We start from the raw sequence: 16,327 nt of genomic DNA, 5'->3' as shown, positions 1-16,327 counted from the left end.
TACAAAGGGGAATCACCGTTTCATTTACAATATACGGGAAGTTACGCTCATCAGATATTCAACATTTCGGGGATTCCTCTAAATTCTTATCTAAACGATTGCAGCGCACCACTGGGGAACTAGCTAAACTAACTGCGCTGAATTTGCACCATCTATCTTTTATCAGCAGAAGCTTTTCATTAAGTATTTTTGTTATCCATTGCAAACCATGCTTTATGTCAGTTGACGCCTGCCCATCTACATCAATGTTGATCAATGAATGTATAAAATAATAAATAGTATTTATTGTGAATTCTTCAACAACCGGTGAAAATATTGACAATTTACTTATTTTCCAAATAATAAAGGAAAAGCCAAAATGGCGGCTTTTGAAGGTACAATATTTTTATTTAAAAAAAATATGTTATTGTTGGCTTTTTTCACTTTTACCTATACATGTTTAAATAAATTCTTTTTATAGGTTAGTTATCACTGTCAAAAAATTCTGCATGTTTTTATTATTAAAAATTATATTACTAATTGTAAACAATTAACAATGTCGAGAGACAATTTTTAAATAAATACTTCTTCTATTTAATAAAACCAAATTAATTTAATTATTCTCCCTTTTGAATGACAAAATTTCTAAACTTTATTTTAATCAAATCTATATATATCAAAAGAAAATTTAATTTTTTTATTTTCATTGTACAATGATTATAAATATTTTTCACAAATTATTTTATTAAATATATACGTTTATATATAAACGTTAGTTACAATAGGTCATTTGTTTAGAATTTTTTTTTCTTCTATTGATTTCAAAGAAATAATTTATAGTTAATAATAGACAAACAAAAAATCCACTTTGTTCAATAAAATTTTCTTAATTTATTCATATTTCAACCTATAAAATAACCGTTTCCATGATTCAATTAATTTACTGATATAATATTTTTTTAAATAATTGAAATTTACAATGAAAATTAAGCTAAGAAATGTTAAGAAATAATTTATTAATTTAAAAAGAATTTTTTTTCACATTCCGGAGATTATATTAATTTAGAGAATACAAAATTGTAGATTTTTATCTTTTCTATAACGTCGGTGAAGTGAACAACTTTTATGATCAACGATTTCAATGAAATAAAATATCTTTCTGTGCAAATTATTATAATTTTTGCCTAAAAAAAATGTTTGCAACGTTTTTCAAACAACAATTTTTAAAAGGGTCAGTCCACTGACTTTCGTCTAATAGTGGTTGCGAACAAATTTTTAAAATTTCTAGTTTTAATATATGTGAAACTCGATGATTCCCTGAGTTCATTAACCATAATATTATGGTAAAAATTTTATTCCCTTTAAAAATATTAAATATCAAAAGTAGGAGGTTCACAATGTGATTTTGTAACCTTAAATTTTTCAATTTTTTTAAAAACGCTATATTATTAAAAAACTATTAAAAATTAGATGTTGGAACTCACCAAAAACATAAATCACTTTATTCTGCACAGAGGAACGAAAGAATTATTGCAAAAATTTATTATTTTTGGATGATATACGATTTTAAAAAAAATTTTATTTAAATATTCTCAAGATTTTTATTTACTTATAACTTTTTTGTCGGTGCTCCAAAAAAATTGAGGTTTTGCACAAAGATTTTTTATAATATTCTTTACCTTCCTTTAAAATCTCACGAAGATGTTTTGCTTCGTTTTGGAGATATTAATTTTCAAAATTTTCTATTTAAAAAGGTTAATTAAAAGACTTGAAGTTAACTAACCAAATTCAAACTGCTCCATTTTTTATAAAAATATATTAAAATGTAGCGATTTGAAATTGGTCAGTTAACTTCAAATCGGTTTATTAACCTTTTTAAATAGAAAATTTTGAAAATTAATATCTCCAAAACGAAGCAAAACATCTTCGTGAGATTTTAAAGGAAGGTAAAGAATATTATAAAAAATCTTTGTGCAAAACCTTAATTTTTTCGGAGCACCGACAAAAAAGTTATAAGTAAATAAAAACCTTGAGAATATTTAAATAAATTTTTTTTTTAAATCGTATATCATCCAAAAATAATAAATTTTTGCAATAATTCTTTCGTTCCTCTGTGCAGAATAAAGTGATTTATGTTTTTGGTAAGTTCCAACATCTAATTTTTAATAGTTTTTTAATAATATAGCGTTTTTAAAAAAATTGAAAAATTTAAGGTTACAAAATCACATTGTGAACCTCCTACTTTTGATATTTAATATTTTTAAAGGGAATAAAATTTTTACCATAATATTATGATTAATGAACTCAGGGAATCATCGAGTTTCACATATATTAAAACTAGATTTTTTAAAAATTGGTCGCAACCACTATTAGATGAAAGTCAGTGGACTAACCCAAAAGAAAAATTTTTAGGCCAAAAATTAATTATTATTTTCCAAATAAAAAATTGTTTTTTCCAATCGTTGATTATAAACGTTGTTAAATTCACTAACATTTTCTATAAATAATTTAATTAACCCATGCTTCAAATTCATCAAAAAGTTTTTTCATCAATATAAAAATTATTTATGCTAAATTTCAATAAATTTCTAATTTATTGACTAAAATTTGTAATCGATCTAAATTTTAATTCATTCTAATTGCAATCAACTATATCGGTAAAGTTCACAACGTTTATGAACAACGATTAAAAATTTAAAAATAGTTTTCACGAAAAAATAATAAAATTTATTACCTTGAAATTTTTTTTTTTTCTTCAAAATCGTTGATCATAAAAGTTGTAAACATCACAGTCGTTTCAAATTATCCAAAATTAAATTTATTTAAATTTTAATTGATTCAAGTTTCAAATTAATTTAAATTTTAATTTGTCCAAATTTTAATTTATTTAAGTTTCAAATTATCCGAATTTTATAATTTATCTAAATTTTAATTGATTTAAGTTTAAAATTATTTGAATTTCAAATTCTTCAAATTTTGATTGCTTTAAGTTTTAATTTATCCACAATAATTTAATTTTTACCCAAATTTTAAACTATTAATGCTTCTATCATTGATGGAAAATTTTAGTTAATAATCAAAATTTAAATAGATACAAAACTTAGTTATTTTGCACGTTAATTAATTTTAACTATAAGTTTCTTTAATCACCTTTATGTTATTTATTTTTGGTAAATAATTCACATTTTCACCTGCTTTCAAGAGAAAGAGTACTGTAGTCCCTTTTTTACGATTTATGGAAATAAAAATTAAATAAATTCTTTAAACTTTACTTTTCACTTAAAAAATAATAATTAATTTTTTGCTCTAAAATTTTTCTTCTAAAAAATGTTGATTGAGAAAGGTTGCTAAAAATTTTTAGATAAAAAATTCTAATAATTTGCATAAGAAAAATTTTTTCTTCTACATCGTTGATCATAAACGTCGTGAACTTCATCGACGTTAGAAAAATTTCAATTTTTTCTTTCAAAATTTCTAAAGGTAACAGTAATTTAGTTTTATTAAAAAAAGGAAAATATTTCTTTGAAAAATTGTTTTTTTTTTTTGTTAATTTTGAATTAATTTTGAGTTTTTAGTAACTTGTCTTTAGAAATTCGAAAAACACTTTTAAAAATAACTTTCTTGACTTTGTATTATCAATAAATTATAAATATGTAGTTTATTTTATTTTATATTAATAATAGCATTCTTTCTTTAAGAAATGGGAGTTTTGCCCGAATTAGGCAAAGCTGTCGAAGAAATGGATTGGATGTAAGTATATAATTATTATTATTATAATATAAGAATTATATGTGTTATAGTTCACTTTGTAGCAAATTTTATATCGATCAAAACTACATTTTTGTTTTTTAAAATTCCAGTGAGCCAAAATCATGAATTTGAATAAGCCAAAAGTTCTGAACGTTCAAATGAACGAAATATTTTTTTCAATCTATAAATTATTAAAAATTATGATGACAATGTAAAATAAATCAGTAAATTAAACAATTATTAAATCGATAATTTTTTTTTAGATATTTAAAAAAATATTTTGTAATAAAATTCGTAATTAAAAAAAATTTCGTTTATTTGAACGTTCAAAACTTTTGGCTCACGAATTTTAAAGGTTTTCTGTTTTATCAAAAATCTGTACCCACCAAAAAAAAAGTTTGAAAATGTTAAAAAAAAAAAAGATATGTTTTTTTATACTTAAAATTTTCAACTATATACATACTAATAATAATAAAATTATTAATATATTTATAATAGTACATGTAATTATTAATAAATATAATTTTTAACATAAATCAAGGCTACCAACTGATGTACAAGCAGAAGCAATACCTTTAATTTTGGGAGGTGGAGATGTTCTAATGGCTGCAGAAACAGGAAGTGGCAAAACTGGTGCATTTTGCCTTCCAATCATTCAAATTGTCTGGGAGACTCTAAAGGATTTAGAATCAGGAAAGGGGACCAAATCTTCAGAAGCTCAATCTTGTAATTTAACAAAATTTTGACATAATTTAGTGGCATATATATGAGGAATTTCATATGAGAAAACGGGGTCATGTCTCAAAATTCGGTAAATTGTAGTGATAGTGGTGCTAAATATGTGTACAAATTTTGAATTTGAAATTTTGAATATTTTTCGAGACATTTACAATAACAAATTTGTGCAATATTTTTTTAGTTTACTTATAACTTTTTTCCTGCTAAAAATAGAGAAAAATGTTGCAAATGTTTTTTACGCAAAAGACCTTAAATTTTTAGAAAAAAATTAGTTTTTAAAAAAATTATTAATTTTTAAACAATTTGTTTAAAAAATAAAATTTGTTTATAACTTTTAAACATGTTCACCTTCATTTAAAAGCGCGAAAAAAATTGTGAATATTAAGTATTACCAAGAATCAAAAATTCATTACAAAATGTTATTTAGAAAAAGACTAAAAAATACCATGCCGAGTAGGTAGACAGTTTCCTCTAACTTGTGTCGTGGGGTGCATTAACATCGATTTTTAATAATCATCTGTTAATAATTTAAATTTGTTAAAAATGTTATTTACACTGGTTTTATTTAATACATAATTAGATGATCTTCCAAATAAAAAAAGAATTGACGATTTATATTAATTTCATCAAATCTTATTAATTATTTAAATAATTTTTATTATTAATTATTAATTTCACACTCGTTTATCAGAAATAGTTCATATATGGCTCGTTGGATGCGTATTTTGATAAGCATTCTAATGGTGTTTTTAAAATTACTCTAATTTTTTTTGTTCGTAAAATATTTCATTTTTTATTAACTTTTGTTAGTTAATTAATTAATATCTCGAAAACAAAAAATAATGCCATCTCAAAAATTTAACCATCGATTTATTATGACTTAAACAATATTCATGATTTTTTTCGCGCTTCTAAATGAGGGAGAACATGTTTAATAGTTATAAACAAATTTTTTTTTTAAACAAAATGTTTAAAAATTAATAATTTTTTTTCTAAAAATTTAAGGTCTTCTGCGTAAAAAACATTTGCAACATTTTTCTCTATTTTTAGCAGGAAAAAAGTTATAAGTAAACTAAAAAAATATTGCACAAATTTGTTATTGTAAATATCTCGAATAATATTAAAAATTCCAAATTCAAAATTTGTACACTTATTTAGCACCACTATCACTACAATTTACCGAATTTTGAGAAAAATCTGAGACATGACCCCGTATTCTCATATGAAATGCCTCATAATTATCTCAGGAAACATGATATTAGAAATTATAATATTGAAGGGTAGGGACCCGGTGAAATTTCAACTCATTGAATTTAATGTTGTTAAGGAGGTTATAGGGATAATAGATCTGATATTACCAATTTAATGAAACTTGGTCCACTACTAGATAAAGGTTTCAAAAAAATGTTGTTAAATTTTTGAGACCTCTAGGTACTTGTGAAAAAAGTTATGAGTGTTTTTGTTTTTTAACATTTAACATTGAGTCTTATGGGAATTGAGTACTTTCTCATACATATTTGTTCACCACAAATTACCTGATATTAAGAAATTGATGAAACTTTTTTTAATACAAAACAGATATATAATGATTAAATATCCGTTTAAAAAAGGGTCATTAGGTTCTTGTGAGAGTTGCAATAAATTAATTTGTAACAATATTTCACGTTTTATACGTTAAATTGAACAGCTGTCAGAACGTCTGGCAACGTTGCACACTTGATCATGCATATAAGGTTATTCAAGTTGGGTGGGGGAAATCCAAGATGGTTGCTTGCTGGTGCACCTATCAGCCTATCAGCATTCATTCCCACGAGAAATTTCTCTCGGGAATGAATGCTGATAGGCTGATAGGTGCACCAGCAAGCAACCATCTTGGCTTTCCCCCACCCAACTTGAATAACCTTATTATACGTTAATTTTGCGCGCTAAATTTTAAAATGTTGATTCTGATAGCACGTATAAAATACGTTATATTTAAAAAGAAAATAAAAGTTAATAAATAAAATTGATTATACATTTTTAAAATTAAATTAAAGTTAATTAAATAGAGGGATAATTGTTTTATTAAAGTAAACAAGTCATAAAGCAACCATTTGCAACTCGACTGACGTAATGTGGTGTTGCCAGACGTTTCACAGTACCGAGAAAGTCAAATCATAAAATAATGGTTTCTGTTTTGATTTATTCAGTCAATCCCTATAACCTCCTCAAGGGGTGTCAATTTTTTTTTTTTTTTTGCATTATTTTGGATCTAAAATTATTGTGAATTATCAAAATTATAAAAAAAATTTTTTAACCATTTTAGAAATTTTATTTTTTCAAAATATTAAAATCTTTAAAAATCCATACGATTGATTGTTCAGAATCATGAAAAAAGCCTACAAAAAAATTACCGATGAAAAATAATAAAAATTATAGAAGAAGTTGAATTTTTAAAGAATACTTGATAAAATTTCAACCAAACGTAATTGGTTTGGTTTAAGGATAACAATTTTTTAAAAAAAATTTTTAGAACCTTGAAAAAGTAATTTTTAACAATTTAACAATTATTTTTTTTCAGAAATTTTATTTTTTGAAAAAATTGAGTTTTTTCAAAATCCATACGATTGATTGTTCAGAATCATGAAAAAAGTGTATAAAAAAAGATCAGCAATGAAAAATAATAAAAATTGCAACAGAAGTTTAAATTTTTATTTTTTGAAGATTTCGAGATTTATTTAAAAAATTATTAATAAATCAATTGTTTTTCAATATCCTGTAGTATATTACAGTTTTAAATATTCAATATTAACAGAAAAAAAAAAATTGACAACCTTAAACAGCCTAAATTTCGAAAGATTGAAATTTCAGCGCTCCCTCCCCTTAAAACCTTGAGATAAATTTTTAATAATCAAATTGAATTTAATAATAAATACTTTTTTTGTCCTTTTAATTAAAATTATCAAGCTCCCAACTGGCTTCTCAGTATGTTTGATCGTGGATCAGCATTAGCCGTAGCTCCCGATGGATTACTTTGTCAAAGTCGTGAACCACGCGATTGGCACGGTTGTCGTGCCAATAAAGGCGTTCAAGGAAATGGAAAATTTTTTTTTGAAGCTATTGTCACTGATGAAGGCCTCTGTCGTGTCGGATGGTCTACTGCCCAGGTATTTAATTTAATAATTAAAAACTAATCACCTTTTTTTTTAAAAAAAAAAAAAAGAGAAATTATTTTTCAAATTTTAGGCAGCCTTGGATTTAGGAACTGATAAATTTGGTTTCGGTTTTGGTGGAACTGGCAAAAAATCAAATGCCCGACAATTTGATAATTATGGAGAATCATTTGGAATGCATGATGTTATTGGATGTCTTTTAGATTTACAAAAAGGAGAAATTCGATTTATGAAAAATGGTGTTGATTTGGGACCAGCTTTCACATTAAATTCACAACAAAAATCAATGACATTCTTTCCGGCGGTGGTATTGAAAAATGCTGAAATGTCTTTTAATTTTGGTGCTCAACCCTTTAGACATTCACCGCCAAATGGTTTTGTTGCATTGTCATCAGCGCCAAAAGATAATATTAAAACTAATCCGAATAATACATCAGGCAGTAAAGGGGATGATTCGAAACCCATGAATAATGCCCCGCAAGCTATTGTCATTGAACCTTCTCGTGAATTGGCTGAACAAACGTACAATCAAATTCAAAAGGTAAAATTCTTTTTTTTTTTGTTATTAAAAATATGTTAATTAATTATTAACGATAAAATTTCTCGCTCGCAGACACGTTTTATAATTATTACAGACATCATAGATGCTCAATAAGAAGAGGTTGATTAAAATGATTACACAAAATTTCAAAAATGAGATTAATTTGAAATTGAGAGCGTTGTTAAATAATTTAAATTAACAATTGCATGTAATTATTAAAAAAAAAACCAACCTTAACTTGCAATCGATGCATCATATATTTCAGACGATGAAATATTTCTGCTGGAACCGCATGCGATTTAAAAAATTTCAAACACTTCCAAAACCATGTTTAAATTGAAAAAAAAAATTCTTTGACTAAAAATTTAAACGATTGCGATTTTAAAAATTTCGAACACTCGCGGAACAAAAAATGTACTAAAATGACAAAAAAAAATTTAACACTGCAAAACTTCGCGAATTAAAAAATTTGAACACTCCCGAAACTATTTTTAATTATGTGAAAATATCAAGTAAAAGAAAATTAACATAATCAAATTTTGCTTTTAAATTTACAAAAATGACACTCGATTTGAGCACTTCTAAACAGGTCAATAAACGAATTGCAACTGATTGAATTTTATTATCTTTGGGATTTTCAATATATTGTTTATGACCTTCGACTAAATTGACCCATTGTACTTCAATGTAAACATACAGCTTGGGATGCAGGTATAAGGATAATTAAATTCAAAATCGATTCAACACATTTCAAATAGTTTGAATTTATAATTTTTTAAAAATATCATTTCACTGATTTAATTATAATATTTGTAATTTTCAACATTATGAAAGTGCCAATTTTGTTAATTATTAATTCAAATTCGATAAAGGTGGATTCCACATCAGTTTATCATGACTGACTGGGAATTTATTACTTTAGTAAAATAACTCCACCAAATATTTCTGCAAAATTTTGAAAATTAACAAACATACGCTATTTTGAAAATTTTTGCACTTTTTTTAAAAAAGTAATTAATAAAAAAAAATTAAGAAGTAAAAAATAAATTTTTTATGAACATTTGAAAGATTAAAATACCAATTTTGAAAATCAATCTTTACTTTTTTCAAAATTTTACCAAATGTTGTGGCAAATGTGCTTTATACAATCATCCTGCAAGTTTCATCTTGGGATCGCCATAGTGGTTTTTGAGAAAAAAAAATTCAAACAAATGAAAATTCGGTGAATTAAAAATTTTAACATTTAAAAATTCGAATCACTTAAAATTCCGTTGAATGAAAATTATGCTAAATTAAAATTATTCATTATTATTATTATTATTTATTATTTAATTATAATTCTTTTCTAAATTCGGCTAATTTAGAATTCTTCGAAACCCAAATTCTTTTAAATAAAAAAAAAGTTTGATAAACAGAAATTCTATGTGAAATAAAAATTCTGCCAAATAAAAGTTCGGTAAAAATTTTATTAAGTAAAAATTCGTTTAAAAATAAATTCTGTTAAATGCTAATTCGAAAAATAAATTTTTGTTTAAAAATAATTATGCGGAAAAAAAATAACTTTAATATAATAAAATTTTACAGTTTAAAGGTCACATAAAAGATCCAATTGTTCGTGAACTCTTAGTCATTGGCGGTGTAAATATCAAGGAACAAATTGCAGTTTTAAATTCAGGCGTCGATATTGTCGTCGGTACTCCTGGTCGGTTAGAGGATTTAATTCAAGGAGGATATTTATCTCTCACTCACTGCAGGTAGAGTTTTCCATTATATACTGTATAATAAAAAAAAAAATTACAGTCCACTGCTTTATGTTAATAATTTGTATAAAAACCTAAGTCTTCATTCTTACACTGAGAAAAATGAAAAAAGTAATTTTTACTACTTCCAAAGTAAATTCTAAACTGACAGAAATTTTTGCGCATTTCATTCAATTTTTGCTCCGCGGAAATAGTTAACAAAAAAATACAATTTCCAGAGTAAACTTTACTATTTCAGGAGTAATTTTTTTATATTTACGGAGAAAAAAAATTGCAAGAATTGCGCACAAGTTCCGGACAGTTTAGAGGTTTACTTTGTAAGTAATGAAAGTTACTTTATTCCGTGTAAAATTTTTTATATAGTGTTTAATTTATGAAATAATTATGTTTCAAAAAGTCCTATGCTTTTATGTAATTATTATAACTTGTTTATTTTTCAAAAAATAGATTTTTTGTTCTTGATGAAGCCGACGGTCTTTTAAAACAGGGATACAAAGATATGATTGATCGTTTGCATAAACAAATTCCAAAAATTACTAGCGATGGTAAACGTTTGCAAATGATTGTCTGCTCAGCAACTCTTCACGATTTTGACGTGAAGAAAATGGCGGTAATTTTTTTTTTTTCTTAAATCTTCATTAAAAATAAAGGATCAGGCCTTTATATTTCGAACAATAATAACAATTAAAAAATAAAAAAAAAACCATACAACAATTCTTAAAAGTGTAAAAAGAATTATTAATTCTCGTTTAAAATTAATTAATCTGTTTGTTTTTTTTTTTATTAATTTATATATTTTTTTATTAATTTTAAACAAGAATTAATAATTCTTTTCACACTTTTAAGAACAATTCTATGTTTTTTTAATATATTTTCTATTGTTGTAAAAAAGTGACAGTTTTATGTATCTTCTCTACTTCAAATTCATATTTCAAGATAAATAAGAAAAATGTTAACATACTTTTTATTTCCTTTCTCTAGATATAATACAAAAATAATTTCTGAAAGTTTCTATTTTTTTTTAAATTATATCACAACGACTTTGGTCGAAATATATAATGGTCTAAGCCTGAAGAAATATTGTATTTTCTATTTCTTTTAAATTTATTTAATTTTATTTCTTTTCAATTTTCAGGAACGTTTAATGCATTTTCCAACTTGGGTAGATTTAAAGGGCGAAGACGCGGTACCCGAAACAGTACATCATGTGGTTGTCATGGTCGATCCTCAAAAGGATAAATCATGGGAGAATTTAAGACAACACATACAAACTGACAATGTTCACATAAGAGATAATGTTAGACCTGGAAGTAATACGATCGGTAAGATTATTTCAATGTATAAAGATAAAAACCAAAACAATAATTATTATAAATCTAAATGCAGTTATTCAGAATTTAAAATTATTATTTTAAATATTTAAGATTATTATTCAATTCTTTTGGACAGTTTTTCCCTAAGTTTGTGTTTTGTTCATAAAATATAAAGAAAATTTTTTTTCATCGATTTAAACTGTATTAAAACTTTTAAAGACATATTCTGTACCTAAATCATTTTTAAAAAATTGCTGAAAAATTATTATTATTATTATTATTATTATTATTATTATTAATATAGGAATTTTATCATAATTACTGAATTTTTTTTAATAAGGCCCATAATTGTTCTTTAAAGATATTTTAAATCAAACAGTTTTTTTAAATTAACTTATGAAAATGTAAAATTAAGGGGAGGCACCACTCCCAATTTTGACCCACTTAAATTTAAATTATTAAACGAGGTTATATTTTTTTTCTTGCCTCATTTGGGTCCTAAAACATATAAGGTGATAAAAAAAAGAAAATTTTAATTTTTTACCATTTTAGAATTTTTATTTTTTTGAAAAAATTAAAATTTTTGAAAATCCATACGAGAAAGTCTGAAGAATCATTAAAACAAAAGTGTAGAAAAAATTTGACGATGAAAAATACTTAAAATTGTGAAAAAAGATACATATTTAATAGAAGAGTACAATGATGTTTCAAACTCATATTTTTCTTTTTTTTAAATTAAAATTTTTGAAAATCCATGCGAGAGATTCTTAAGTATCATTAAAAAAAAAAAAACGTAGAAAAAAAATTGCCGATGAAAAATAGTCAATATTGTAAAAGAAGATAGAAATTTAATATATTAATTTTTTTAAGATTTCTATACGAAGCTGAAGTACGCAACGTTTATGATAAACGATTTTAAAGAATTAATTTTTTAAAATGAAAAATTCTATAATTTTTCGCTTAAAAAATATTTCTTGTAGTTTTCATTAATTAACAAATTATAAAAAAATATTTTTTAGGCAAAACATTTTACAATTTTTCATTTTAAAAAATTATTTCTTTAAAAATCGTTTATCATAAACGTTGCGTACTTCAGCTTCGTGATTTCTATAATGAACAAAAATTAAAATTTTATTTTTTTGTTCATCCTGCTATTCAATTCCTAACAGAATTTTTTCGTCTTTATAAATTGAATCGTAAATTTCGAAAAGAGATCAACTCTAAAAAAAATTAAGAATCATTTTCACTATCGATTGTTATGTGAAAATGACATTTACACTTTTTCGAATTGAGCCCTTTTCAAAATTCACGATTCAATTTTTTTTCTTATTTCTAAAACCTAATTTATTAATAACATTACAGTTACTTTGTTGCCAAAATTCCACACTACAATTACAGCTAGATGTTAAATTTTAATATCTCGAAATAAATATTTTACAAATTAAAAATTGGCTTGTAACATACTAGATGTAAAAAATATAGTATTGTACATTTTTTGATTTTTTTTCTTTTTTCACAGAAACACTGTCGGAAGCTGTAAAAATATTAAAAGGCGAATATTGCGTTCGAGCGATTAGAGAACATAAAATGGACAGAGCTTTGATTTTTTGTCGAACAAAAATTGATTGCGATAATTTAGAACGCTATTTCAGAGCAGTGGGAAATAGAGAACTCAGTTGCGTTTGTTTGCACGGTGATAGAAAACCAAACGAAAGAAAAGCAAATTTGGAAAAATTTAAAAGACAAGAAGTCAAATATTTAATATGCACTGATGTTGCGGCAAGAGGTTTAGATATTACAGGCTTACCTTTTAGTAAGTTTAAGTCATTTTTTATTTTCTACAAATGTTCAACAATAAAAAAAAAAAATCCTCAACTTTCTCTAAAAAGTGATTACTTTTTATTACAAAGTAATTTATTTTTAATAAAATAGAAATAATTATTTTTCAGTGATTAATGTAACCCTCCCTGATGAAAAATCGAATTACGTGCATCGTATTGGAAGAGTAGGAAGAGCTGAAAGAATGGGTTTAGCAATTTCTCTCGTTAGTTCTGTACCCGAAAAAGTTTGGTATCACGGAGAATGGTGCTCCACACGAGGAAGAAATTGCAATAATACTAGTTTAACTGATCAAGGTGGATGCTGTATTTGGTATCAGGAACCAAGAGTATGTATTACTATATTTATAATAATTTATTGTTTTTTGGGACCAAAAGTTTAAATGAAATTTTAATAAAAGTCCAAGCATAATAATTATATTGAAATTTAATATATTTTTTCTATTTAATAGTAGCAAAATAACCTTCACGAAGTTGGGGTAGAAAATTATTTTTCACGGGACCAAAAGTATGAAATCATTTTTTAAAAAAGTTTTGGATCCACATAATACCTTGAGAATTATTTTTCAAGGCATTATTTGTATTGAAAAACTTAAAAAAAAATAATTTGATATTTTTAGTCCTGTGAAAAACAATTTTCGGCGCTTAGCGTCGAAGCCAACTTCATGGAGTTGCAAACTATAATAATAATAAAATAATAATAATAATAAATATATAATAATAAATATATAATAATAATATATAATAATAATAAATAATATAATAATAATGTAATAAAATAATAGCACATAATGAATAGCAAACAAATTGTTTAGGAAATTTTTCTTATTACATTCTTGTTATCTTAATGTTTATTAATGTTAAATTTTACAGTATTTAGCGGATATTGAAGATCATTTAAACATAACAATTCAACAAGTCGAGCCAGACATGAAAGTGCCAATGAATGATTTTGATGGAAAAGTCACTTATGGTCAGAAAAGATTGAATCTTGGATCTGACTATAAAAATCATGTACAACAAATGGCACCAACCGTTAATGAATTAGCATCTTTAGAGTCAAAGGCTCAACTTGCATTTTTAAAGTGGCACATGAATTTATCAATATAAATGAATAACTTTTATTGAAAATGTATTGTTTTTTTTTCACGAATTTATAAAATTGAAACCATATTTTCTAAATTACGTCTTTTTTAAAAAATACATACAAAACATTTTAAAATGTGTAACATTATTCTTACTTTTTTTATATTTAATAAATATAAATTTGGTAATCTATTAAATTGTTATTATTTTTAGGATACGTTTTTCCAAATCATTCTTTTTTTTATGTTTTATTTTATTTAACTTTGGTGTTCGATTTTCTTGTTGAAATGGGGCGCATAAATATCCCATAAATTAAATTGATAAGAATTTCCATTTCAAATTCATTTTATATAATTTCCCTTTACTTAACTGTTTATTTAAAAGAATTCTAATTGGCCAACGTACCATGGATTCTTATTTTATAAATTTCCTAAATCTAAAAGATTGTCCGAATTCATGCAAAAACGCGATTGCAAAATAGGAAATAAGAAAGTAATATAATGACAGTTTGTAAGAGGTTCATTACGTGCAGTCGCCGTCAGATGGCAGAAACATGCAGGGAGCACAAAGTCATAACTGTCATTAAATTACTTTACTATTTCCAACTTTGAAATCGCGTTTTTGCATGAATTCGGACAATTTTTTAGATTTAGGAAATTTATAAAATAAGAATCCTTGGTTTGGTCAATTTTAAAATTCGCACAAATTCTTTTTGTCGGTTGTTTGGATATTATATCAATTTCAGTCAAATGAAAATTTTACGTCTTTAAATTTCTAACAAATAACAATTCGTCAAATAAAAATTCTTTGAAAGAGAAATAATGTAAAATAAGATTCTGTAAAATAATAATTCAATGACCTATAAATTCTCTTTAATAAACATTCGTTTAATAAGGTTTTAAATATGGGCAAATCCACGAAACTTTTAACTTTTGTGATTCTCGAATCGAACTCTTAAAAATCTGAATTAATTTTAATTAAAACTTTGGGTATCATTTTTTTTTCTAAATTATATACAAAAGAACATTTGAGGACACCAATACAATAACCAGACGGACGCTCGGACCGGCCGCGCTGAAGCCAGTCAACGAATGAAAAAGTCGAAAAAATTAAAATTCAAAATTTTGATTTCGGAAATATACTACGTTGTAGAAAATAAAACGGCGCATCTTTTTTTCCTGTAACTTTTTTTTGTAGAATGAATAGTTTTGACAATAATTGCAAAAAACTAAATATTTTCAATCAACAAATTTTATTGAATTTTTAAACACAAATCGTTCCAGTTCCGACAAATATTAATGAATTTACTTCAACTTTGGTATACCCACGCATTTAGGTCTAGAGAAGACGATAGCATGATGAAAAAGTTAAAAACCGTAAATTATTTAATTATTTATTAATTTAAATAATAACTTACCTGTACTCTCGTTTTCCTATCTTCGCCGACAAAAAGTCTGTGGGGAACTTTTTCGTTGAAAAAACTTCTAGTGAGACATTTGTTCCTCACATATCGTAAAAAAATTTTTTTTGAAGTTAATATTTTTTAATTTTTCAGAAGAAAAACAATTGCATGTAATTATTGAAATAAAAACTAAAAAACTAACCTTAGACTGCAATCGATGTATCAAATATTTCAGACAAGAAGATATTTCTGCTTGAAATACATGCGATTTAAAAAATTTCGAACACTTCTGAAACCACGTTTAAATTAACTGAAAATAAACAAAATACTCTTTCTAAAGATTTAAGCGATCACGATTTTAAGAATTTCAAACACTCGCGGAACAAAAAATGTACTAAAATGACAGAAAAAAAAGTTTAAAGGCGCTCTCACACCTTTTTGGCTGCCTGCAGGTTACCATGGCAACGCATGAGAGTGAGTGCGACAGAAAATTTAAAAATTTGAATATTCAAATTTTCTGTCTCACTCACACTCGTGCGTTGCCATGGTAACTTGCAGGCAGGCAGGCAGCCAAAAAAGGTGTGAGTGCGCCATAACCCACTTCAATACGTTTTCGTTCGCGAATTAAAAAATTCGAACACTACCGAAGCTAGTTTAATAATGTGAAAATATCAAATAAAAGAAATTGTCACCTGATACTTTTTTTGGGAAAATATCAAGTAAAAGAAAATTAATATAACCAAATTTTGCTTTTAAATTTACAAAGAA

General features: G+C 25.0%; 1 protein-coding gene across 1 annotated transcript; it reads left to right on the top strand.

The window, feature by feature from the left end:
- The first annotated feature begins 215 nt into the window (after positions 1 to 215).
- Positions 216 to 14,354, top strand: LOC127286288 (ATP-dependent RNA helicase Ddx1). The gene is made up of 11 exons (XM_051312667.1): positions 216 to 374; positions 3,678 to 3,729; positions 4,271 to 4,455; positions 7,414 to 7,613; positions 7,693 to 8,160; positions 9,745 to 9,914; positions 10,368 to 10,530; positions 11,056 to 11,242; positions 12,753 to 13,046; positions 13,183 to 13,400; positions 13,945 to 14,354. The coding sequence occupies exons 1-11, from the start codon at positions 359 to 361 to the stop codon at positions 14,179 to 14,181; spliced, it is 2,190 nt and encodes a 729-aa protein (XP_051168624.1). The 5' UTR covers positions 216 to 358; the 3' UTR covers positions 14,182 to 14,354.
- The last annotated feature ends 1,973 nt before the right edge of the window (positions 14,355 to 16,327 follow it).

This window comes from Leptopilina boulardi, unplaced genomic scaffold (genome assembly GCF_019393585.1).
Source record: "Leptopilina boulardi isolate dan_hultmark-lab unplaced genomic scaffold, ZJU_Lbou_2.1 LbouV2_352, whole genome shotgun sequence".
NCBI classification, from domain to species: domain Eukaryota; kingdom Metazoa; phylum Arthropoda; class Insecta; order Hymenoptera; family Figitidae; genus Leptopilina; species Leptopilina boulardi.
Note: the sequence above shows the minus strand (reverse complement) of the source record. Positions and strands in the feature narration are given on the sequence as shown.

Excerpts from the sequence above, each read along its gene's own strand:
- LOC127286288 (XM_051312667.1), top strand. Across the intron at positions 3,730-4,270 it reads GTCGAAGAAATGGATTGGAT|GCTACCAACTGATGTACAAG; the intron begins GTAAGTATATAA and ends ACATAAATCAAG. Across the intron at positions 10,531-11,055 it reads TTGACGTGAAGAAAATGGCG|GAACGTTTAATGCATTTTCC; the intron begins GTAATTTTTTTT and ends TTCAATTTTCAG.